This window comes from Pangasianodon hypophthalmus, chromosome 21 (assembly GCF_027358585.1).
Source record: "Pangasianodon hypophthalmus isolate fPanHyp1 chromosome 21, fPanHyp1.pri, whole genome shotgun sequence".
Taxonomy (NCBI): domain Eukaryota; kingdom Metazoa; phylum Chordata; class Actinopteri; order Siluriformes; family Pangasiidae; genus Pangasianodon; species Pangasianodon hypophthalmus.
Window position 1 is genome coordinate 10,865,034 of NC_069730.1, and position 27,855 is coordinate 10,892,888.

Sequence of the window (27,855 nt, forward strand, 5' to 3'; positions counted from 1 at the left end):
GGAGACTGAAGGGAGAAAAGAAGCTGCAGTACAAGCCTGGGAAAAAAATCACAAAAGAAGAATGCAACAGTTTGGTGATGTCAGTGTGTCACTGGCTTGATGCAGTTATTGCGAGGAAGGGATGTGCAACCAAATATTAAGTGTTATTTACTTACATTTATTTTAAGACTATCTGTTCCTATATTTTTGCTTACCTACCAAAGGTGTCATGTTCTAAGTTGTTTAACACATCTAGATGTAAATAGGAAACGAAAGCTGAACTTCTGTTCTATCATCTCATATTCATCTTTTGATCTCAAACCTAAATGTCTTCAGTGTATTGCAAAAACAAAAGAATTGGCCTTGCTGGTCCAGTACTTTCAAAGGAGACTGCATATGACATGCGCACATTAGGCTGCAGATGCTGCGGGTGAAACAAAATTGATACCAGATGTTGCTTAAATCTGGTTCGCTTTAATATGGACCAGTAACCAACAGTATTTTTTATTCGACAGAATCATCGTTTTGTTGCTATAAGAGAGTGACAGCGACCCGCTGTTTGGCAGTTAAATGTTCAGAACTTCGAAACAAATCATTTATTAATTAAATGTAAATTTTAAATAAAATCTTTATTCGTATAGTAACAGCTGTACTCAACACTAAAATGGACACGCTGTCTCTAATAACCATTAATCATTAATCATATGTGAGAGACCGGACGCAGTGCTCAATCCGCGCCAAGGCGGATTTGAATACACATGCGCGTGCGTAAAATGCGCACAGCTCCGCGCGCCTCCAGCCACCGTGAGATGAGCAGCAAAAGCAGCCACCTGCAGCACGACACTGAGAAGCGGCGCCGCTACCCGAGAAAACCAGCGAGAATCTCACCAGGTAAGTGGAATCCCTGATTTATACATCCCAGTCAACCTTAAACATGTTCTGTCAGAAGATAATTAAACGAAACGGACGGAAACTAGTTCCCAGAGTTCGTGGTGTTACGTTGGTTAAGCTGATATTTAGATTTAGCTCATCTTAAAGAACCGAGTAGAAGTTGAACATCTGTTGCTAAAATAAAAAAGTCCTGAACGTATCTGTAGGTCTACCTTTTTCTTTGTGATTCTCTTTAAAAAAAAAGAAAGAAAGAAAGAAAGAAAAGAAACACGCACGTAATAATAACACAATTTTAGTGTTTCATTTCGTTTTGAATTCAAAGTCCATGTAGTCTGTTGTTAAATGCGTGATGCGAGTGAAGCTTTTCCATTTGCTTTAACACAATGGTCAGAATTAATGTGACGGATTTTAATTTCATTTCGAAATAAGATGTCTCGCTCTCTAACTGCTGAGTCATCAGCTTTTAATATGGATGAGTGCAAGACTTAGAGGATTCGGGAGTTATTTTTCAAACAAGTATTTTTAAAATCTCCTCCAGTGTAATGATTGTACAGTTGCTATATACAGTGAATAAAAAAAGTCTACACACGCCTGTTAAAATGGCAGATTTATGTGATATAAAAAATTAAACCAAGATAAACCATTTCAGATCTTTTTCCACCTTTACTGTGATATTGCGACAAACAAAATTGAACTGAAAACAAATAGAAAAAATTTCAGGGGGAAACTTACAATAACCTGGTTGCGTAAGTGTACACTCCTTAACTAATACTTAACAAGCTAAGAGCTTTGTTAAAACACCTTTTGCATGTAATACAACACATTTTTTGGGGTAAGAGTCTACCAACTCAGTACATCTTGATTTGGCAATTTTGTTCCACTCTTCCTTGCACAAATGCTCTAGATCTATCAAATTGTGATGGGATCTCCTGTGCAAAGCCATCTTCAAGTCTTTTCACAGGTTTTTGATAAGATTTAGATCTTGGCTCTGACAGGGCTATTCTAAAACTCATCTTCTTCTTCTTCTGAAGCCATTCTTTTGTTGACTTGTGCTGTGGGCCCTTACTGTGCTATCCATGATTCCCTCTGTCTTGACTAGCGCCCCAGTTCCAGTGGAAGAGAAGCAGCCCTACAGCATGACGCTGCCACCACCATGCTTCACTGTGGGTATGGTGTTCTTTGGATGATAAGCTGTCTTGTTTTTATGTTGCATATTATTGTTACGTATCTTTTAGAATTATGCCCCAAAGGCTCTACCTTGGTCTCGTTAGCCCTTAACACAGTTTGCCACATGGTTTGGCAAAATTTGGGTGGCATTGGATTTATTTATTTATTTATTTTGTGAGAAATGGCAGTCGTCTAGCCATTGTTGTCATATGCCGGGAATAACCAGTACTTGTCAGATATTTCTGCAGCTGCTTTAATGTTGCCATACATCTCTTGGCAGTCTCCCTGATAGATTTTCATCTTGTCCTTTCATCAATTTTGGAAGGAATTGGCAATGTCATTGTGGTACCCCATTTTCTCCACTTGATGACGGCCTTCACAATGTTCCATGGTTCAGCTAATTTTTTGGAAATTCTTTGTACACCTCTCCTGAACGATACCTTTCAACAGTGAGATCCTATACATGCTTTGTAAGCTCTCTGCACACTTACACAACCAGGTTATTGTAATTTTTTTTTCTAAAATATTTCTATTTGTTTTTCACTTGAATTTAGTTGGTTGCTATATCACATTCAAGCTGGAAAAATATCTGAATGATTTATCATTCATTTTTTACATTACAAAATCCTGCAATTTTAACAGGGGTGTGTAGACTTGAAATATCCACTGTAAATTAGATTAATCATGCTTATTTGTTAGCCAACAAATGTGTTATGAGCAAAGTCTACTCTATAAACTATATATTTCCAATTTTTATATTTCACAATCTACTAAATTCAGTTATCAACTATACAGTTTTGTTGATTAATTTAAGATTCTGCAGGCCAGCACAATAGGACATACAGTACTGTACATTTGATACAATGCATGCATAAATTCATACATACTATCAATGAAATTGATGATCAATATTAATTTCATTCATTTGTCCCTTTTACTGGGCCTAATCTCTTCTCAGTCGCTGTCCTCATATGACTACAACTCTAGTTGTATAAACATGAGTACAAGGAGTTGCGGAAACATGAAGAACATGTGAATTAATACCTAGTGCAGTATCTTAAGTGTAGTTGTGTAGGTTTAGTTGTTTCTGCATTGTCCCTGGCCACAAGTCAGTTCTTGAAATTTCTGCCATGCTATTTCTGTCCTGGTCAAATGTAAGTGCTATTATTGTGAAATGGAAGTGTCACAAGGAGCAACAACAGCCCAGCCACAAATGCTGGGTCACATAATGCTAAAGTATGTAGCACAAAAAAATCATCTATCCTCTGTTGTATCACTCACTACCAGGTTCAAAACTGTCTCTAGAAGCAACATCAGCACGATAACTTTGCATCGAGAGCTTCATGAAATAGGTTTCCATGGCCAAGCAGCGGCACATAAGCCTAAGATCACTATGTGATCTGTCGGCTGGAATGTCGTACAGCACACCACTACTGAACTCCGGAGCATTGGAAACATGTTCCCTGGAGTGATGAGTTATGCTTCACTATCTGGGAGTCAGATGGATTCATCTGGGTTTGGTGGATACCAGGAAAACTCTACCTACCGGAATACATAGTGCCAAAAGTTTGGTGGAGGAGGGATACTGGTCTGGAGCTGTTTATAGCTATTATAGCTGCAAAGGGGGGGCAATTCCATATTAATGCCCATTAATTTTGAATGGGATGTCCAACAAACTCATACAGGTGTGATGGTCAGGTGTCCACATATTTAAAAAAAATTTAAGCTTTATTGATGACAGGCAAAGGCACCTAAAAGGTAACTTGCTGTCCAGTTTGAATTTTGCATAGAACATATAGCACTCCACTGCTGTGTCTTCCATTGCTTGGAGTGTTGCCTGTACACATTACGCCTGCAGTTATGGCTTTATCTCAGTAAAGGCCTGGAGCAACTGTTCGCCATGTTAGGGATACAACACACAATCACCATAGAATCATAAGCTTTGTGAACCAGTGTGCCAGTTCATCTGGCTGCATGCTATGCACATTTACACACAGGGCTTCATCAAACTGTGCCACTAGTTAAGCCACTGGTGTCTCTACCGGATGCATTAATCTCAGCCTTAGTGCTTGTTCATCTGCCATTACTGCCTGAATGCTTGGCCTTCTACGAGATTACAGCTTCAGTGTTTGTTTGAAGGTGTCTCTGATGAAATTATTGAGCCACTTCTTCATGAGGTCACATAGAAACCAGTTGGGGGAGACAAAGCCACTTGCACTTCTCCAAAATACCCATGGCACTAAAGAAATGCCAAAGGATAGAACTTTGAATTAGAATACCTGCCCTGGGAAGGGCAATGGGGAGATAAGTGTCATGCAGGTCTGCTGGCATGAACCAGTCCTCTGGTTGCACGGCTTGAACTATATCTACCAGCTTTAACATAGAAACAGGGAGGGCCTGTAAGAAACAGTTCAACCCACTCAAACCTAGATTTGGATGAAAACCACTGTTCTCCTCAATAAGTATTTATCTTTATTTTGAATGGTGGAGTGTATTTTTTCCAACCTTGCTTCTATCCTAGAGAGAACACATGTCTTTGGTTAGAGCCAGCAGCAGAGCTGAAGTTTGTAGAAGAAATAGAAGAGCTTTGGCTTACAGGATGCCTGTAGCTATAACCGTAATCATAAGCTGTTAAGCAGATCTATATTGGTCTAGATGTTAAGCTTCATATTGTCTACATGTGTAAGAAGCAAGAAGAAAAAAATGGGGAAAATGTCTTTATGACAGGGGTATGTATTGCAAATGCTTTTCATCACTGTATGACTTTGCTGGGAGGTCTCAGCATGCATGCACATGCACACAGGGAGGGATCCAGGTTATAGTCACCACACCTGCCAATTAGGAGGGGTGAAGTAGAACCATAGTTACACATATAACTAGCATTCTGTTTCACCCCTCTTAAATTCCAGGGATGGTGTGTAACACCTAGATAACACCTGTACACAGGAAGCAAAGTCCCACGCAGAGCTTCTACAAGACTGTGGCAGATGGAGGAAGCTTGCGTCCTTTAAAAAGACAGTAATCAGCCTATGGAACCCCAGCTAGATGCCACCTATTACAGGGGGCAGTCGTGGCCTAATGGATAGAGAGTCAGACTTGCAACCCGAAGGTGAACCTGAAGGTTGTGGGTTCGAGTCTCAGGTCCAGCAGTGATTGTAGGTGGGGGGAGTGAATGACCAGCACTCTCTCCCACCCTCAATACCACGACTGAGGTGAGACCCTTGAGCAAGGCACCGAACCCCCAACTGCTCCCCGGGCGCTGCAGCAAAAAAAGGCTGGCCCCTGCTCCGGGTGTGTGTTCACAGTGTGTCTGTTTGTGTTCACTACTGTGTGTGTGCGCACTTGGATGGGTTAAATGCAGAGCACAAATTCCTAGTATGGGTCACCATACTTGGCCACAAGTCACGTCACTTCACTTCACTGTGGTTCCCATTCAGTCTTCTTCTCCGTTTCAGTCTGTGGCATTTGCAGTGATTTGCAGTCTAACACAGCCTATCTCTTGAATGCCTGAAGTGCTAGCAAGCCTAGGGCAATTAGTGATGTGGCTGCCATTAACAGTCCAGATATTCTTAACAGAACCTGGTATCTGTGAATGAGCAGTGGACTGGCTGGCACTAACTGGCAAGCAATATTCATTCCTATCAGCTGCTGGCTGACACAGTGGGATGCAAGCAGTGAACTGTGCAATCTGGTTTGTTGTTAGGGAACTCTTAAGGAACTGGGTTCAATATGAGTGCAAATGCAACAATAAGTTGAATAGAACCCCCTGTGGGATGTGCCAACTTGGAACTCCAGAATCTCCTGGGAGAAGTGGTTACTGAAGATGAATGAATGAACAAATGAATGAATGAAGGAATAAATGAATGAAGAACTCTGTTTTGAACTGTATTGACTTTTCTGTAGCACCTCTGCCCCCTTCTGTAGCTCTAACAGTTGTGAAATGTAGGCCTAAACAAAGAAGACATGAAGACATATTGGCCCAAATACACTCACTGAGCTATGTATAGCTATTGACATGACCAAGACAGACCCAGTTACTTTTTTCAAGCCATTCCTTTGTAATTTTTGCCCTGAGCTTTGGCTTATTGTCGCGTACAAATGTAAATTTTCACACAGGTTTTCAAACAGAAAAGTAACACCAGAGAATGATGCTACCACCACCTTCCTTGATGGTAGGAATGGTGTTACCTGGTTTTTGGGCTGTATTTGGTTTCTGCCAAACATAATCCTTTGCTTTTAGACCAAATAAATCTAAATCTTTTTCCAAAAGCTCTCAGATTTTGTCACATGCCTTCCAGCAATGTGTGCCTTTCTCACAAGTGGCTTCCTTCTTTGAACAGCTGGTGATATTGTTGGTGTCTGCACAGGTTATCCAATTTCAGCCAGTTTAAATTACAAATTTAAATAAACATAAATAATATAGTCAACAGGCCTACAAACACGACAAACAGCCAAGAACAAAAAAAACAGTCCGCTAACGAAAAATATTACTGTATGACGTGGCTGTTAATAACATTTTGTTTGTCTTTGTTTTAAGTAGATTGAAATGTATTTAAAGAAGCACGCACATGTTACCTTGCAACATGTATTCTCAAATGTACTTCTTTGCAGCTGGACCAGGATCATACGATCTCTCTGTGCTTCAATTTCAATTCAATTCAATTCAATTTTATTTGTATAGCGCTTTTAACAATGGACATTTTCACAAAGCAGCTTTACAGAAATAAAAAAATTCAAATTAAATTAAACCAAAATAAATTGTAGATATGTGAATTAATCCCTAATGAGCAAGACAGAGGCGACTGTGGCAAGGAAAAACTCTCTGAGGAAGCAACCTTAAGAGCAACCAGACTCAAAAGGGAACCCAACCTCATCTGGGTGCTAATGGATAGTGCAATTATAAATAAATCCCTTTTATATCTGTGTACTATACAGACAAAGAGTGCAATTGTGCAACCAGTAAATTCATCACAGTTTTCACATGAAGTCTGGTTTGTAAAACCGATCCACTGTCCAGTGATGGAGTCCTGAGTACAAAGCTGCTCGTGGCACGGCAGCCCCAAAGCCACCACAGCAATCGCATTCCCAAGCCATCACAGTACAGCTCTCCATATGAGATCCCCAAGCAATCTCCCTGGCCCCCAGGTGGCACCATCCCCAGCAATCCCAATGATCTTCAGGCCACCCCCAGCAGCAATGAGCGATCTCAACCAATGATAGCTCCAACCAGAAGTAGGGCATCAGGATGTATGAGGCAGGTCCAAAATCTAAACATGTTCTTCACAGTATCAATTAGGCTGATCAAAATCGCTTTCATTGTCAGAATCACTTGAAACTTTTAAGGGTGTTTCGACTGTTTCTCCATTGTTTGTTCAACCGCACGACTGTGCAGTGACCATTTGCTGGTAGCATTTGTCGGCATCAGCATTATTTAGCTGAGATTTGTACATTGCTATCTGTCTAATTTTCTCAGATAAAAATGGATATTAAAGAGAATTGGGAGCATGAATCCCATTTTATTTCCTGTCTTGTGTTTTGAACACAACTACTGTAGCTGTGATTTGCTAGAAAACAGCAATTCCACAGCAGTGGCTATATGAATTACAGGCTATCAACAGTATATAAAGAAAGGTAGCTACCTTAGCCAAATGCTGCTGGGGTGCTCGTGCAGTGTTCTCGGTATGCAGTGGTTAGTATCTACCAAAAGTGGTCCAAGGAAGGACAACAGGTGAACTGGCAACAGGGTCATGAGCACCCAAGGTTCATTGATGCGTGTGACTAGCCTGTCTGGTCTGATCCCACAGAAGACCTACTGTAGCACAAATTGCTGAAAAAGTTAATGCTGCGTATGTGCCCTGCCACACTGCAAAAATTGTTGAGGAATGGTTTGAGGAGCATGACATAGAGTTCAAGATGTTGATTTGCCCTCCAAATTTCCAAATTCTCAATCCGATTGAGCATTTGTGGGATGTGCTGAATAAACAAGTCTCGCAACTTACAGGAATTAAAGGATCTGCTGCTAACATCTCGGTGCCAGATACCAGAGTATATATACTGTACATACACACACACGCTGACCAGCCATAACATTAAAACCACCTTGCCTAATATTGTGTGGGTCCCGCTTGTGTCGCCAAAACAGCTCTGACTTGTCGAGGCATGGACTCCACAAGACTTCTGAAGGTGTGCTCTGGTATCTGGCACCGAGATGTTAGCAGCAGATCTTTTAATTCCTGTAAGTTGCGATATATATATATATATATATATATATATATATATATATATATATATATATATATATATATATATATATATAGGTAGGTAGATAGATACACACACACCGACCAGCCATACCATTAAAACATGTATAGCAAATATATATATATATATATATATATATATATATATATATATATATATATATACATTATATAACTTTAACGTGCAAATAAAAGCATTTTATTAACTAACCATAACAACTAATCATAAGTAATATCTGCAAAATTAACCTCCCTTTGAATTTGCTGAATAACAATATAATATTATAATATCAGTGGTAAACCAAAAAAATAGATATTGTGGCATATAGTATGTTGCCAGTATATCACTTTGATGGGATTTTGAGTTACCTGAGGAAAGAGCTCGCTATGCTGGCAGATATAAAAACAGCCTATTTGTGGTTTTGTAATCCTTCTCATTTATATGTTCTGTTTCAGATGCTGTATTTCTGTGCAGTGTCCATGTCCAGTGATCATACATCATGGCTATCTACATGATGAAATTCTCCTAACACAAATGAATTTATAGAAATCAAAAATAGATTTATAGATGCAAAAAATCTGCTTTCACTATGAACAGGATCACTGTTGGACCCCGTTTTGAACCCTGCATACGTCTCTGCTACGTAGTTCTGTTCCTGACATGGCGTACGGTCTTCTGGGAGTTATAGGCATTTTTTTACTGTGCAACAGTGATAAAAAATAAATAAAACAAAGTTGAATATTTTATTTTTTAAACAACCCAAGTACTATGATTTAATTATACTCAAAAAGTACCACCAGTGAGTCATATACTCAAATACTGTAATGTGAGTACATGTTCATTTCTTTCCACCTCTGCTAATAACAGCAGGGGTGTGTATGCAAGTGTGTGTAACATTTACACTGTGTGCAGTAAATCTCAGCAAGTGAACTCACTGTTCAGGTAGCAGGTGTTGGGCCACTTAGACGGGAGGACACGAAGGCCATTAGCAGAAAACAAACACTGCTGACTAGCACATATGTGCACAAACACACACATGTCACTGTAAAGCAAGATGGACTCTACTACCTATATTTTAACAACTTGCTGCATGTGCCTGTTTTAAAATGGGGATGTTCATGAGCTCCGTTTTAAAATGGGGATGGGGATCTGAAAACATGGATTTATTTTCTTTAAATACGTGGATATTATCAAAATATTAACAGTATTCAAACAGTGAAACAGAGGTTATTAAAATTCCAATATTATGTTGTTATTTAAAAAACATAATAAGGGCTACAGATATCAAAAATCAAGATGGATAAACAGTGTTTTGCAGCTAGTGGTTAGTTTAAAAAGCTTTGAAAGTCTAAAAGTGTGCTTGATGAATCTCAATTTCTGCTGAGGCACACAGATGTTAGGGTCAGAATTTGGCACCAACAACATGAATCCATGGACTCAACCTGCCTTGTGTCAACTTCTTGTGGAATCCATGCCAAGAAGAACTGAGGCTGTTTTGAGAGCAAATGGAGGCCCTTCCCAGTATTAGTATAGTGTTCCTAATAAAGTGTTCAATGAGTGTGTATAGTATATACACACCAATCAGCCATAACATTAAAACCACCTGCCTAATATTGTGTAGGTCCCCTTTGTGCCACCAAAACAGCTCTGACCTGTGGAAGCATGGACTCCACAAGACCTCTGAAGGTGTGCTGTGGTATCTGGCACCAAGACGTTAAGAGTAGATCCTTTAAGTCCTGTACGTTGTGAGGTGGGGCCTCCATGGCTCGGACTTGTTTGTCCAGCACATCTCACAGATGCTGGATTGGATTGAGAGTTGGACATGCACACGGCCGTCCAAACAATGTAAAAGAAAACATGCTTCATAAAAATAGGCCACCTTCTTCCACTGCCGTATGGTCCAGTTCTGATGCTTATGTGCCCATCGTAGGCGCTTTTGGCGGTGGACGGGGTCAGCATGGACACTCTGACCGGTCAGCATGGGCACTCTGACCTTTAGCTAGCCTTCATTCTCCATGAGCATCAGTGAGCCTTGGGTACCCATGACCCTGTCGCTAGTTCACCGGTTGTCCTTCCTTGAACCCTTTTTGGTAGGTACTAACCACTGCATACCAAGAAGACCTGCCATTTTGGAGATGCCCTGACCCATTCATTAGCCATTACAATTTGGTCCTTGTCAAAGTTGCCCATTTTTACTAACTTATGCTTGTCCATTTTTCCTGCTTCCAACACATCTTTGAGAATGGACTGTTCACTTGCTGCCTCATATATCTCACAGGGTTATGACTGGTGCCATTGTAATGAGATAATCAATGTTATTCATGTTACTTGTCAGTGGTTTTAATGTTATGGCTGATCAGTGTGTGTGTGTGTGTGTGTGTCTACACACACATATAAAATCCATCCATCCATTTTCCATAGCCTGGAGCCTATCTCAGGGAACTTGGGACACAAGGCTTGGGACACCCTGAACAGGGTGCCAACCCATCGCAGGACACAATGTCATATACACACACCACTAATAATTTGGAAATGCGAATCATCTTACAACCCTGGTTAGAACATGCAAGTTCCACGCACAAAGGGAGGAGGTGGGATTCGAACCCCCAACCGCAGAGGTGCAAACGTGCTGACCACTAAGCCATTATGCCCCCCTATGCACACATATCACAAGTGTATTGCCATAATTGATTTACTAAGCTGCCTGTGTTTGTGCACTTTAGGTCTGCAAATGATTTACATGTACATTGCCACTGCAATCATCTCTTCCTTATGGTTGCTGGGCAGCATGTGTGTGTCTGTGTGTCTGTGTGTCTGTGAGGGCAGTTTAAAAAAAAACATTTCATGGTTACTGGAGCACATTTTCTGAGGGTGACTCTGTTCTCACCATCTTTGATAGATGTGCGAGTTGCAGCGAGTTTATTAACTGCGAGTTCATTAACTGAGAAGGAACAGCACAGTCAGTTTATTTGGTTAATATATCAGCTTGCTGTGATAAAATTCATTATGCTTAAATCTAAGGCTGTTTTCCAGCAACCTCCCAAAAACTTACCGTTAGGTAGACTGGCTAGGATAAATTGCTCCAAAAGCCAATTCACTCCAGACATGCCATGTCAAGTGTAGCATCATGTCACATGTCGTGTCACGCCTCCATTCAGTTCCATCTTAAAAAACCATTTCAGTCCAGCTGCATTTTGGGTGTGGTTGTCGGAATTCTGGTAGCTCTCGAAGTAGGTTTATTTCATAAATTATTAAACTTTAAACACAAAAAAATTTTAATTCACCTACTCATAACTGGCAATTGAATGCCAGAGTTGCCAAAACAGCCCTTGACATGAAGCTTATGAGTCCAGTGTGAATTCAGGGTAAATTGAGCTGATCCCAGGAAAACTGGATGCAAAGAGGTGATAGGACACCAGTCCTTCGCCCAGCACAATGCACACACACATTCCCACACTTATACACAAGTGTGGGAATGTGTGTGGGAATGTGTGTGTGCATGGTGCTGTGCGAAGGACTGGTGTCCTATCACCTCTTTGCATCCAGTGTTCCTGGGACTAGCTCAACTGCAATCTTGTATAGGATAAAGTGTTTACTGAAGATAAATGGATGAAAGAATGAATGAATAAATGAATGAATTATATATGTTTTTCTATAGTCATTCATGGATGATAAATAACTGCAGTTCTTTATATGTGTGTGCAAAAGGAAGATGCCAGGCTTGAGAAACCGTGACACATGGGCTCCATTGCTGCTGAAGAGCTCTCGCATCACGTCTTGTGCCAATGGCTGTTCGCTGGGAATCACAGCACACTTGAAATACACTAACACTGACCCCAAACCTGTGGAAGGTGAACACACACATTCACACTCACCATCGCTAAGAAATATAATGTACAATCAGGTCCATAAATATTTGGACATTGACAAAGTTATTGTTATTTTAGCTGTCTACCACTGTACTATATATTGGAATTGAAATTAAATAATTGGAAAATAATTGAATAACTGAAATTCAATGAATATGAGCTTAAAGTGCATACTTTCAGTTTAATTTGAGGGTACTGTATATACATCAAAGTCAGGTGAACAGTGTAGGAGATACAGCACTTCTTATATGCAGTCCCCCTATTTTCAGGGACCAAAGGTAATTGGACAAACTAACATAATCATAAATGAAACTGTCATTTTGAATATTGGTTGCAAATTCTTTGCAGTCAATGACTGCATGAAGTCTCGAAACCAGAGACATCACCCAATTCTGGGTTTCTTCCCTGGTGATGCTCTGCCTTGTTCTTCAGGCATTCTGCCTTCAGTTTAGGCTTCAGCAAGTAACATACATGCTCAGTTGGATTTAAGTCAGGTGATAGACCTGCTTCAGGTCATTGTCCATCTGCACTGTAAAACTGTCCAATGAGTTTTGAAGCAGTTGGCTGAATCGGAGTAGATAATATAAAGCCTTATACACCTCAGAATTCATTCTGCTGCTTTTGTCAGCAGTCACATCATCAGTAAATACAAGAGAACCAGTTCCATTGGCAGCCATACATGCCTACACCATAAGATGAGGTTGTATGCTTCAGATCATGAGTTCCTTCCCTTCTCCATACTCTTCTCTTCCCCTCATTCTGGTTCAAGTTGACCTTTGTCTCATCTGTTGGATGTTGTTTCAGAGCTATATAGTTTTTTTTTTTCCAGATGTTTTTGGTGCATTCTAATCTGGTCTTCTTGATATTGAGGCTTACCAGTGGTTTATATCTTGTGGTAAACCCTGTGTATTTAATCTACTGAAGTTTTCTCTTGATTGTTGACTTTTGACACATACATCCTACCTCCTGGAGGGTGTTATTGACCTGGCCAACTGTTGTGAAGGGATCTTTGTTCACCAGGGAAAGACTTCTTCTTTCATCTACCACACTTTTCCATGGTCTTCTGGGCCTTTTGGTGATCCTTAGCCCATCAATGCATTTTTTATTTCCTTTTTAATAATGTACCAAATAGTTGACCTGGTCACAGCTAATGTTTTTCCCATCTCTCCAATTGGATTGTTTTGATTTTTTCAGCTTGCTTCGCTGGCAGTGACAGCTCTTTGTACTTTACTTTGTGAGTTAACGGCAACAGAATTAAAATGCAAATGCCACACTTGACATCAACTCAAGACCTTTTATCTGCTTACTTTTAAGTGAAATATTTATCTGCTTACTTTTAAGTGAAATGGCCAGCTCCATTGGCAGCCATACATGCCCACACCATAAGAAGAGGTGGTATGCTTCGGATCATGAGCAGTTCCTTCCCTTCTCCATACTCCTTTCTCCATACTTTATATGTGGGGGACAACATATAAAATGTGCTGTAATTCCTACACTGTGCACCTGATTTAAATATAAATACCTTCAAACTGAAGATGAAAGTCTGAGTTCATATTCATTCTTTAATCAGTATATAATTCTAATCAATAGTGTAATCAATATAATTCAATTCCAATATACTGTGGTAAAAAACTAAATAAACAATAACTTTGTCAATAACGAAATATTCATGGACTTGTCTTTATGTACTTGAATTGTGAATCAAGAACAATATGAAGTATGTTCTTCATCACTAATTCTGTAAAGACATGAATCAGCTTTAAAACATCAGAGAAAAGAAGATTTACAAGCTGTATTGTGTATATTGCTTCCAACACACTATCGCTGCAGTGGTTCTCAAGTCCTTGGCTCTGATACACCTTAAGCACTTCCACAGCTAATGACCAAGCCCTTTATGAGCTGACTTAGGTGGATTAGAGCAAGACATGTGGCACTCTCTGTCTAACACATTTTATATCTTACTCTGTCTCAGTTGTCTGCACTGTGATCTGTTTTTCTCTTGTGGTACAGGAGTGTTTGTGTACCCACTGGGTGAGCGAGAGGTGGTGGTGGGATTTGAGGCAGTCATTTCTGGAAGGCTACTGAGTGTAGAGGTCCAGAGTCGAGGGAAGCTGGAGGACTGCTGCCCTGACTGCTGCCCAGTGCCCGGCATTCATGGGAAGGAGTGGGCCTGCTGTGGTGGGACACCCCAGGACATACAGTGTTCCAACGGTGAGGCACACACACACTCTCGCACACTTAGGGCTTCACACACTTATGAGCTCTGGAGTTATACGCATATGTACAGACACAAGTGTCAGATTGAAAATATGATTTGGATGATAAAATCAGCCAACACTGTGTTTCCATACAAAACACTGATAAAGCATGAATAATGTCTATGCAAATCTTTTACAGAAAAACAGATGGTTAAGTAAGTCTCTTACTGACTTTCTTTTGACTAAGTGGGGGACCACCAGGGCAGTTTCCTTTCTAACTTGTAGAGATGCCAATGTGCTTGTTTCCATGCCAAGTACAAATTTCCTCATGACATAACCTGGCATGGGTGACCTATAAAAGGACCCCACTATGTCATGTTCATCCTCTGGCCATTTTCGTCAGCCTGAGTGACCGATGAATTACTGTTCCTCCACTTAGTTTTAGAGCTCTGGTTACATATATAACCACATGTATAACAGACAAAATTCATAAATAGCACTGATACCATGTTTTTTTGCAGATGAGAAACGTTCTGATAGTTTTCTCACCACAACTCACATGAAGTGTAATGAAGCAACATTCAATATGTATTGATGCAATATGTGGGAGTGTGCATCCAGAACTTGCTTGCCCACCTTCAAGTTCAAGAGTTTTTAGTTGTTATGTCCACTGTATAGCAGAAGAAGTAAAATTATTGTGCCTCAGCACCTCAACACAGCAGTATATAAAAAAATAGCCAAGAGACACAATATAGACATACAAGACAGGTATTCACACAGTGAGTAAGCATAAAAAGAGTAAAGAAATAAATAGCAGCATTTGAAATTGGTTGAAAAACAGTATTAACAATGGATTGCAAACAAAAAGTGAGGTGTCTATATACAGCATATATATATATATATATATATATATATATATATATATATATATATATATATATATATGTATATAAAACAAGTGTGTCATCCAGGGAGTGAGTTTGCAGGCTCCTAAGGGTCATTGCTGGTCCTGGCCCTCAGATGCCAGATGGTAACAGCTGGAGCAGTTTGTGGTTGGGACTAGGTTCTTTGATGATCCTACAAGCCTTACTAATGCACCAGTTGTGGTGGATGTCCTGGATGGAAGGAAGCTCACATCAGTGTGTTCATCCCAGGAGAGGTCCTTGGTGATGTGGACACCAAGAAACTTAGGTTGTGAGCTCTTGACCCTCTCTACAGCAGACCTGTTGATGATGATGAGGTCCAGCCTCCCGCCTCCTGTAGTCCACAATTAGCTCCTTAGTTTTTTGACATTGACAGAGGTTGTTTTCATGACACCTCTGTGCCAGATTGTTGACCTCTCTCCTACTCTCTCCTTGTTGGTGATCAGTCCAACCATACATATATACAGTATATGTAAGTACACACTGATAAGCCAACATCAAAACCACCTGCCTAATATTGTGACCCATCATGGCATGACTCCACAAGACCTCTGTAGGTGTGCTGTGGTATATGGAACCAAGACATTAGCAGCAGATCCTTTAAGTCCTGTAAGTTGCGGACTGGATTGGACTTGTTTGTCCAGCACATCTCACAGATACTCGATCAGATTGAGATCTGGGGATGTTGGAGGCCAAGTCAACACCTTGAACTCTTTGTCATGTTCCTCAAACCATTCCTGAACAATTTTTTTGCAGAGTGGCGGGGTGCATTATCCTGCTGAAAGAGGCCACTGCCATTAGGGAATACTGTTGCCATGAAGGGGTGTACTTGGTCTGCGACATTGTTTGGGAGGCAGTACGTGTCAAAGTAGCATCCACATGAATGCCAGGACCCAAGATTTCCCAGCAGAACATTGCTCAGGGCATCACGCTACTTCTGCCGACTTGCCTTCTTCCCATAGTGCATCCTGTGTCAGGGGTCAGCACAGGGGTCAGCATGGGCACTCTGACCAGTCTGTGGCTACGCAGCCCCATATACAGCAAGCCGTGATGCACTGTATGTTCTGACACCTTTCTATCATAGCCAGTATTAACTTTTTCAGCAATTTGTGCAGAGTGCAAGCAGAGACTCCAGCAAGACTAGCTGTGACAGCATAACTAAAAGGGAGAGCCAGAAGGTAACACAGACATGAGGGCACCCTGGGACATAAGGCAGCCAGAAACGCCTTGATGAGAGAGCTCAACAGAGAGTGACCAGACTGGTTCGAGCTGACAGAAAAGCTACAGTTACTCAGATAACCACTCTGTACAATGGTGGAGGGCTGCAGTGGGCACAGGCTCACCAAAACTGGACAGTAGAAGACTAGAAAAATGTAGCCTGGTTTGATGAATCTGATTTTATGCCGAGGCACACAGATGTTAGGGTCAGAAAGTGACACCAACAGCATGAATGCATGGACCCAACCTGCCTTGTCCAGGCTGGTGGAGGTGGTGTAATGGTGTGGGCAATGTTTTCTTGGCACACTTTGGGCCCGTTAATATCAATCATTGCTTGAATGCCACAGCTTATTTGAGTATTGTTGCTGACCATGTGCATCCCTTCATGGCCACAATTTATCCATCTTCTAATGGCTACTTCCAGCATGATAATACACATGTCACAAAGCAAAATTTGTCTCATACTGGTTTCATGAACATGACAATGAGTTCATTGTTCTTCAGTTTCCTTCCCAGTCACCAGATCTGAATCCAATAGAACACCTTTGGGATGTGGTAGGACGGGAGATTCGTGGCATAAAAGTGCACCTAAAAAATCTGCAGGAATTGCGTGATGCAATCATGTCAACATGGACCAAAATCTCAAAGGAATGTTTCCAACATCTTGTAGAATCCATATATATATATACAGTGAGAGTAAAAAGTATTTGATCCCTTGCTGATTTTGTTGGTTTGCCCACTAATAAAGAGATGATCATTCTATACTTTTAATGGTAGATGTATTCTAACAAGGAGAGACAGAATATCAAAACGAAAATCCAGAAAATAACTTTAAAGAATATATATTAATTGATTTGTATTTCATTGAGGGAAATAAGTATTTGATCCCCTAGTATGCATTAGGAGTTCTGGCTTTCACAGACCAGTTAGACACTCCCAATCAACTTGTTACCTGAATTGAAGACACCTGTTCTAACTAATCACCTGTATGAAAGACACCTGTTCACAGAATCAGACAATCAGACAGATTCCAAACTCTCCAACATGGGTAAGACCAAAGAAGTCTCTCAGGGCCTCAGAGACAGGATTGTTGACCTGCACAAATCTGTAATGGGCTACAAAAACATTAGCAAGATGCTGGGTATTAAAGTAACAACCATTGGTGCAATTGTGAGAAAATTTAAGAAGTATAACATGACCATCAGTAGACCTCGGTCTGGTGCTCCACAGAAGATTTCACCTCGTGGGGTGGCAATGATCATGAGAACTGTGAGAAATCGGCCTGCAACCACACAGCGGGAGTTAGTGAATGACCTCAAGGCAGCTGGGACCACAGTCACCAGGAAAACAATTGGCAACACTTTGCGCCGCAATGGATTAAAATTCTGCAGTGCCCGAAAGGTACCCCTGCTTAATAAGGCACACGTGGAGGCCCGCCTAAAGTATGCCAATGATCACCTCAAAGATGTACAAAGTGATTGGGAGAAGGTTCTGTGGTCAGACGAGACCAAAATTGAACTATTTGGCCTAAACTCTACTCGTCATGTGTGGAGGAAGAAAAATGCTGCCTATGACCCCAGGAACACTGTGCCCACCGTCAAGCATGGAGGTGGAAGCATTATGTTTTGGGGGTGTTTCTCTGCCAAGGGCACAGGGCTACTTCACCGCATCAGTGGGAAGATGGATGGAGCCATGTACCGTGTAGTCCTGAGGGACAACCTCCTCCCCTCTGCCAGGAAGTTGAAAATGGGCCGTGGTTGGGTCTTCCAACATGACAACGACCCGAAGCATACAGCAACGGCAACAAAGGAGTGGCTCAAGAAGAACCACATTAAGGTCATGGAGTGGCTCAGCCAGTCTCCGGACCTCAATCCAATCGAAAATCTATGGAGGGAGCTGAAGGTCCGAGTTGCCAAGCGACGGCCCACCAACCTTAATGATTTAGAGAGGATCTGCAAAGAAGAGTGGGCCAAAATTCCCCCTGATATGTGTGCTAACCTTGTGGTTAACTACAACAAACGTCTGTCCGCTGTGCTTGCAAACAAAGGCTGTGCCACCAAGTATTAAGTGCTTTTGGCTAGAGGGATCAAATACTTATTTCCCTCAATGAAATACAAATCAATTAAAATATATTCTTTAAAGTTATTTTCTGGATTTTCGTATTGATATTTGATATTGATATTTTAGAATACATCTACCATTAAAAGTATAGAATGATCATCTCTTTATTAGTGGGCAAACCAACAAAATCAGCAAGGGATCAAATACTTTTTACTCTCACTGTATATATATATATATATATATATATATATATATATATATATATATATATATATATATATGTGTGTGTGTGTATGGACAATGACAGAGCTTTTGTGATTTTGCCTTTATGCACCACCACAAAGGATTTGAAATAAAACAATCAAGATGTGAACGAAGTGTAGACTTTCAGCTTTATTTTAAGAGGTTCCACAAAAATATGGCATTTACCATTTAGGAATTACAACCATTTTTAACAAAGTACCTCCATTTTCAGGGGCTCAAAGGTATTTGGACAAAGTGACATAATTGCAAATATAACCATAATTTTAATACTTGGATGAAAATCCTTTGCTGTCAATGACTGCATGAAGTCTGGAGCCCATGTTCTCAAAACTCAAATTCTGAGTTTCCTTCCTGGAGATGCTTTGCCAGGCCTTCACTGCAGCCAGCTTCAGTTGCTGCTTGTTTGTGGGTCTTTCTACCTTCAGTCTTGTCTTCAGTAACTGAAAAGCATGCTCTATTGGGTTGAGATCAGGTGACTGACTTGGCCGTTGAAGAATATTCCATTTCTTTGCCTTTAAAGAGTCTTGAGTTGCTTTTGCAGTAGGTTTAGGGTCATTATCCACCTGCACTGTGAAGCTGCGTACGTTTTGTAGCATTTGGCTGAGTGTGAGCAGAGAGTATAGCCCTATACACCTCAGAATTCATCTTGCTACTTCTGTTAGCAGTCACATCATCAATAAACATCAGTGAGCCTGTTCCATTGGTAGCCATACATGCCCATGTCAAAACACTGCCTCCACCATGTTTGACACATGATGTGGTATACTTTGGATCATGAGCTGTTCCTTTCTTTCGCCATACTGTTCTCTTCCCATCATTCTGGTACAAGTTAATCTTGGTTTCATCAGTCCAAAGAATCTTATACCAGAACGTGGATATATATATTGATATAAACTATAGCTGTCTGTCTCTATGTGGTGTTCTAATGAGCAAGGACGTGGAGCGACACCCTGAATGGAGCAGGGAAGTAGAGCGACATCCTTAGCGAAGGCAGCACGTGGACACAGTGGATGTTCCATAAAGTGGAAATTTGGTGGAGCTCTAGTCTTTCATACAACACCGGAATATCCAGTGCGCATGTCAAGTGAAAAATCCATGGAAAGATATGGCGTCATGGTGAGAGAGAGGGGGCATGGGTTACTGGATTTTAGTTCTGAAGCTGCATTCTTCATTGGCGAGGTTTTCTGTAATGTGCAGTATGGAGATGAGGAAGGATGCAAGTGCATAAAATCAGCATGCCTTTTATTTAGGGCAAATCAGTAGTCATTGTCATAGTTCCAGGCAATGGTCGAAACATAGGTAGGCAGCATCAAAGAGGGCAAATCCATAATCATAAATCAAATAAACAGCCAGAGATCAAAAACCTGAAAGTCTACCTAGAAGCAGGAGGAAACACAAAACTAGGAAACATGAAACTAGGAAATTACAGAGAACCTGGAAACAAGGCTCAGACTTAAGACAGTAAAGGCATTAAAAGCCTTTATATCGGACTGAGATATGAGGGAATGAGGGTAGAAATAGACAAACTAATAAATAGACAAACTAATTGGTAACTGAACAGGTAACAGGTGGGCGTAATTGGTTCACAACAGGGAGACACACCAATGAAAAGACAGGCAGAGACAGGACTCAGCTGATAACAAAATGCACATGGACGATGATCAAAACAAAACAAGAAGTAGCGCTGTTCATGCTGAGAGGCATGTCGTGCACCGAGAGCCACAATGCATGCTGAGAGGGAGCAATAGAAGACAACTATGAGCACTTTATCTCCCAGTGCAAATTCACAAAGTGTCCCTGTTATACAGCTTAGATTGATGTTCCTGAGTTCTTGATCAAGAATGACTAAAGTACGAGTAAATAAGATGTCTGGTGGAAAAACTACTTGAGTAATTACTTTACAAATAATTTTTTTACATGTCTACAATTGACACAACTAATTCAAAAATGTTCTATATCTGAGGAATGCATTTTTCAACAATTATGGTAACTTTTACTCAAGTGAATTATTATAACAGTAGTAGTACTTTTACACAATTCAGTGTGATTTGTGCTCTTTTCGCCACTATTGATGACAAACATTTTATAATGTTTAAGCCCTAATAGACGTGCACATATGAGCACACAGAGCCCCTCAATAGTGAGATATCTAGGCTAAACACACACACACACACACATGCACACAAGTAAAAGTATTTATTTTTTAAAAATCCAAGTAGAATATACATCTGTTGGGTTTGAATTACATTGAATTGGGGACCCAGTTAAATGTCCTGCATCTTGCTCTCTTTGTGAGCCTGTATTCAGGTCATCTGCTGCTGGATGAGGATCTAGAGAGGACCAACTTCATCACAGGAACAGGGATCATTGCTCCCATGGAGGTGGTATCTATTGTCATCAGTACCACTCTGGAACTCTCCACTTTAGAAAATGGAGCGATACATCTGATCTACCCTACAGTGCTCACACCCATAGTAAGAGATCGGCTGCAACCTGCCAAAGGTGAAAATGGGGGGAGATCAAATGAAACAAGGTGAAGGTTTACTTATTTGTTGTTGTTTTTTTTTTACTTGTAGTTTTTATCTAAATATGTGTGAATAAGCAAGTGTAGCAGCATAATAGCTATATCACTAATTAATAAGCTTTGTAAGGTATGAGCTTCCAGAAATCAAGATTTTTTCAACAATGGCCATTATCCATCAAAGTTGCATACCACATAACTGATAGTAAAACGAGTTCCAGCAGCAGTTTCCTTATTCACCCATTTTATCTTTAGTACTGTATATCTATACAATCAATCTGAGTTTGCAGTATGTGTACATTTGAATATAACTGAAAAAAGTGATTTGAAATTATCAATATAAATACCAGTATCATCAATAATTATAACAAGTATTGTAAGAAAACTAGTAAAACTATTTACAATAAACGCAGACCATAACATCCATAATAATAATAATAATCTCAATTACACTCAATTACACCAGACGCAATTGCATTCATCATCTGTTTTTAGTTTTTAGTTATATATATTTCAGTCTATATATATGGATATAAAACCACTGGCAAGTGAAGTAAAAGTAAATAACATTGATTATTTATTATTGATTAATTATTGATTAATAACATTATTGGCACTGTCAAGGGGAGGGATATGTTAGGCAGCAAGTGAACAGTCAGTTCTGGAAGTTGACGTGTTGGAAGCAGGGAAAATGATGTCAGCCATATCGTGCCAAAAAAGCAGCTAAGCTGCTAGTTGAACAAGGAAGTGATGGCTAGTTAGCTAGCCTTATAAACAAGAAATTTCGGAAATTAATGCAAATAATCAAACAGAACTTTATACTTATGGTTTATTTGCAATATTTACAAATTACTCCAACAGCAGCCTCCAAGTGATTCCAAATGGTGATGATATGTTTAAATTTGACAAGTCAGATATGTTCCTTCCTGATTTACTGATTGGCAGGTCAAGAGTCAAGAGCCAAGAGTCATTTATTTGTCATTTGCACAGTTACACTGGGTACGCTGGGCATTGAAATGCTTTATTGATGACAGTACAAACACTATTAGACATGAACAGACACATATTTGGGCGTGAGTGGTTGAGATGGTGCAGTAATGTAATAAGGTAAATTAGGTTAAAAAAAAAAAATAGTCATGTACAGTGGCAGAGTAAAGTGACATTATTTCAATGGCAGAGTAAAAGTGACATGTGCTATTAAATTATTTAAGATCATAATGAGGTTCCGTCCCTCTGAGGGGTCTACCAAGCATCATAAAGAGAAGCCGTGCATCCAGGCAGGACAAGCAAAGAGTGCACTATCTAAGAAAGATTTTTTTTCTGTGTAAAACTCACCCTGCCCACACACCATTCACTCACAGTGAAGCAGTGCATCCGGCCGGGACTCAAAATGACGTGTTAAAAGCCCATTGTCCAGTGAGCATTAATCATGTATCCTAACATGTAACAGGGTACTCTAACACCTAACAGACCCTAATTGAAGCACAGGTTTCAATGGGTGTCTCTTACCGCTGTGTCTTGGGGAACCAAAGGAGATTTTCACACTGGTTTCGCTGTCTGCCGAAAAGAGTTTGAGTTTAATGAATGAGCAATGCAATACTGCAGTGAGATATTTGATAATTTGATTAGCTAAACTATTGAATTCTACTAAGATTGATGAACAATATAGACACTTTTGTAAAAATTTTATTGCCACACGCCACAAAAAACTAACAAAAAAAACCAAATAAAGACAAATTAAAAAATACAAGAGATCTAAGTTAGAGCCCTAAGTGCTTAGCATAAAAATATGACAGCAGGATTTTCAGGTATCCTTTATAATAATAACTACGCTTAGGCTCTCTCTTTTTCTTTCACCTTTTTCTCCCACCTCTACTGAAGTGCAACAAGGTGTTTTGGGGGTGTTTCTGGTAAGCAGGAGAAGATGCTGGAAATGAATGAGCATTGCCTTCACTCGCTATTCTCTAGCCCTGCAACCAACCTCGCCCCCTATGAGCTCAACTTTCAGCTGCTGGTTCGAGGGGCATGTCTACTTGCAGGTAACATTCTAATTCACATTGCATTTAGCAGCTCACATCATCCAGGTATATGACTTTCTGCTGAGCTACCACCATCAACTCGGCTGGTCTGATAGATGAAACTCAAATGTGGAACAATCCAATACCAGGACAGGAAAGTTTGGAGACAGTTTGCTTGATCCTAGGGATGGGCAGCAAAACCGTATCATCGTATTTTTAAAACAGTTGATAGTAAGCATATATATTTCAACATACACATTTTTATGTTAATTCACCTAACACAGAAAGTGAATAGAGTAAATAGTATAAAACAATAACAACATGGCACATAGGCTCCCATTTTCTGCACGTCTCAATGAACTCTGTGGTTGTAAAATGGACACATTTCAAAAACTTCAGAAATGTTTCTGGTGTTAAATCACCATTGATATGATGATTTACTTCATCATGCGTAGCCCAAATGCGTCACCCAGTGTAGTGATCTACATAGTGAATAAACCTGTGTGTTGAATAAAGAAGTTAATGGAGAGAGAAGCCAACACATGGGAGACTGAATACATGTAGGGCTATGTTCTTAACAATAGAAGTCCGTATGATTTGCTGCTACAATAAAGGTATTACATAAATGGATACAATTTTTGTAATCATTAGGAAACATATAATAACTATGGTAAATTACTCAGGAACATAATGAGAAAATTAATGAAATTAATAGCATACTAAAATTTAAATGTAGCAGCATTAGTTCATGGCCTTTCGTGAGCTAAAAAAAATGGATGTGGCTCAGGCAGAGACAGAGTTTAGACACATAGATACTGTTCTTAATATGTGATAAAAAGGTCTGTATAAAATCTCATCAAACCAATTATTTTTATTCTTTTTTGTCTTTATTCCCATGTGGATTTGAGGGCCACAGAACTGCTCAGTTTTACTACACTGTAACTGAAATTGAAGCCTTCATGCTTCATTGATTAGCACTAGCACAAGCGTGCATGCAGGCAGAAAGGCATAATCACAGCCATTATGGCCTGGTACTTTGGTGAGGCCTTGTCAGTCACTATGTCACATGCATGAAAATATTTGCAACTACTTTTTTTATCACACATACCTTGGTATATATTATTTCTATTGCCTGTTTTCTATCAGTAACTGCACATCTGAAGTCAGTATAACCAACTGTATTGGGTCTTGCATCTCTGTGGGGAGGACTCCTATGTTAGGCAGCCAACAATGAAACTGTGAATGATTTACTGCAGATAGTGCTCAGGCCTGTTATTAAGCTCCAGTGTTGCAAAGGGGAGAACCATCCCACCATCAATTTCAGCAAATTGTGCTTTAGAGGCTTGATCACACCCTTTTCTGGGATAATCTACCTTTGTTTGCACCTGCTAGATTTGTTGCACCCTGTTGCCATGACTCCCATAGTTTGGCCATTGTATCTCTTGCTGTGGGCATTATTTTCTTAAGGGCCAGTAGCAACAAACTGGTGATAAACCTATTACACTCACCAGTGTATCATATGCTTTTCAAACTAGCATATCAGCTCTTCTATTTACAGGCTACATGCAGTGCAGCTTTACACTCAAAGCTTCATCCACCTATAGTATTGAAGAGGTGACTGGTCTCTCTACTAAGGGAACTGATCTCAAGCCTAGGGTTTCTGCGTCATTGCAGCCAGTATGCCGGCTCTTTTGTCAAGTCGCAGATTCAACACACTCTTAAACATCTTGAACCTCTGTTCATTGTGGAAAAGCCTAGCCACTTTCATGGTTGGATTTACCACAGAATTTATTAGGCAGTTGTCCAGCCATATTGGGTGAAACATCCAACTTAAATTATGCCAAGACATCCATACCACCAGCCTATAAAGCATTTAGTGCCATTGCTGTGCTGTTCTCCTGCTTTTCCACACTGATATTCAGTCTGCTTTGATGTTGAGCTACCAGCATTAGCTTCTGAAGTGGCTGCAAGTTCAGAGAATGGGATGCAGCCACTGATGGCACATCATTGTCTGTCTCTGTATGCAAGGCTCCCTCGAGCTATACAAAGCTGTACGGGGCTCTCTAGAGCTCCGTCTTTCAATGCGCAGTTGCATTTCTGCTAATGGCATTTGGCTCATGCAAATGCATTAAATGCACTGTTTTTATTTTCCATGGTGCTCCTCGGGGGCATCTTCTGTCTGCTTTTGTTCCTGGCACTGTACTGCTACATGACAAAAAGCTTACCTTTTTTTCCTGAATTAATAATGGTAGTATGCTGACCACAGATCGCCCTGTCATATTCTGTAAAGGCCTGATTTTACAATTTCCTGAACTTGTAGGTTGCTAATGAAATCACCGCATTGTTCACTAATCATACCATCTTTGTTCAAATATGTGTTAGAATGACACTACACATGAACAGAAAATTTACTGATATGACAAATTCAAATGATCGGCTTTAAATCGGCTGATGAGGGAACTTCAATCTGGCCCACATTCCTGACACTGGGGTTGTGAACTAACACAGGCCAGCATATCAGACTCACCTACCACCCATACCTACACTTGGCCTTGTCTTAGTCTAATGTAAAATCATAAATTTACAATGTTCTGAGTCTTAAAGGGATATTGTGGAGGATATTGGCTTTCAAGGTCTGTAATACAACTGCAAATCAAGCAATTCATATCTGCAGTTGACATCAGTAGAGCATAAAATTGTCAGTAGAACATAAAATTGTCAGTAGAACATAAAATTGTATGTTCACTCCCACCTGTCTGGCATTACTTCATCTGTCTTTCTGTCTTCTCCTATCTATCTTCATCTGTCTACATCCATCCTTACTTATCTGTACCCCCATCCACTTTACTGATCTTCATCTACTGTATGCGTCTTTACTGTTACCTATCTGTCTCTTTTTCCACTTGGCTGTCTCTCAACCCCCTACCTGTCTGGTTCTACTCAGGTCTAGAGAGCCCGACCCATGCACTGCGGGCGGATGCAGACCCCAGTGCTCAGTCTGCCTCTGCTACCTACATCACCCTTGCAGAGGAGCACCTGTATGACCGGCACTTGGAAATCATCCTGCACCTCAGTGGTGAGGGAAGCCACCTAGAGACTTATACAGTTACACTATAAATATACACCATAAATAATTACATCACCAAATGTTTTTTGTAAATGTTAACAGTTTACAATTTACAATATACAAGTTGTTATTTGTATTAAGAACCTTATTTTGTTATGCAGTTACAATATCATGAATTCTATCCCTAATTAAATTGATTCTTGAGAAGGACGTTGGCGTGTCCAGAGCTTTTGTGTATTTGGTTATCTAGGAGCAGTAATTTGAGTCAGGAAGCATAGGGGAACAAATCCAAGACTTAGTTCGTTCACATTTTAAATGAAGCAATGTTGATGTTATTAACAGAGCCTCACAGCCCATTGGTCATCTTGGAGAGGGGCCGGCTTACCTTCAGCCAGTATGAGCAGCAAATCAGTGCCCGCCGTGATTTCATTCGTCGTGTCCATAAAGAAGCAGAACCTGAGAAAAAAGTTAAATACTTCTTTTGGTGTTGCCTCTTTTAGTAACCTTCTCTTATTTCAAAGTTTTCTTGTGTTGTGTCTTGACATCAGAGAGGTCAGTACACTAATTTACAAAAGCTAATGTTTTAGTATGTAAGAGAAATAAAGACCCTTATATATTTTTTTAATGATTCCTGCTCACTGCTTTTAGCACATTGCTCCGTAAGGTAATTTAAATTACTGCTATGAACTTGGTTCTGATGCAGTGATTAACAACTGTCTTTGATCGTCAGCTGGAGTTTTTGAGAAAGCGTTACCACAAGGATGTGTTGAATAATCCAGTGCTGATGTTGAACTTTTGTCCGGATTTGCTCTCTGAGCCTCTGGAGCTGCAGCAGGCCAGCCGAGAGCTTCTGTTCCTCATCAACTGCAGCGGGAACATGATGCAGCACAGCATCAACAAGATCAAGGTGCAGAATAAATATCTCTCTTTCATGGAAGACTGGTTTACTGTTTTACATGACCTTATAAATCTGGCAGTTGTAAATGTTTTCTAACCTTGAAAGTGATGTTACCTGCTAATCTCTACCACTCCTCTCCTCTCTCAAACAGGAAGGTATGCTGGTGGCCATTAAGAGCCTTCCTAGTAGCGCAATGGTAAACATTGCTGGCTTTGGCTCTGTCATAAAGCCTCTGTATGCCTCCAGCAAGCCCTGCACTGATGTAAGTGCGCACTTCTTCCATTTATACCATAATCACTGGAGATTGGCATTGCTAGAGCTGTAGCAGAAGGCTGTATGAAACTACCCTCTCCAAAATGTAGATCCAGTCCTGATCCTGAACTGAGTTTTATCTCTATTTTACCACCCTACAGTGTTCATTTTCTTTCTTGATCCAGAGATATTCCACTCTATCTCAAATTTTATCTAACACACACAGTATAAGGCAGCTCATGAAGATAAATAGAAATATAGATAAATT

General features: G+C 40.2%; 1 protein-coding gene across 1 annotated transcript in view; it reads left to right on the plus strand.

Moving 5' to 3' along the window:
* The first annotated feature begins 772 nt into the window (after positions 1 to 772).
* The window catches only part of vwa5b2 (von Willebrand factor A domain containing 5B2), a 51,013-nt gene continuing 23,930 nt past the window's right edge, over positions 773 to 27,855 (plus strand). The window contains exons 1-9 of the mRNA XM_026925398.3: positions 773 to 870; positions 12,007 to 12,149; positions 14,178 to 14,378; positions 21,139 to 21,364; positions 23,234 to 23,391; positions 26,315 to 26,446; positions 26,780 to 26,904; positions 27,168 to 27,344; positions 27,487 to 27,597. Of these exons, the coding sequence (XP_026781199.2) occupies positions 12,011 to 12,149; positions 14,178 to 14,378; positions 21,139 to 21,364; positions 23,234 to 23,391; positions 26,315 to 26,446; positions 26,780 to 26,904; positions 27,168 to 27,344; positions 27,487 to 27,597 (1,269 nt within the window). The 5' untranslated portion in view covers positions 773 to 870; positions 12,007 to 12,010. The remainder of the gene's footprint in view (positions 871 to 12,006; positions 12,150 to 14,177; positions 14,379 to 21,138; positions 21,365 to 23,233; positions 23,392 to 26,314; positions 26,447 to 26,779; positions 26,905 to 27,167; positions 27,345 to 27,486; positions 27,598 to 27,855) is intronic.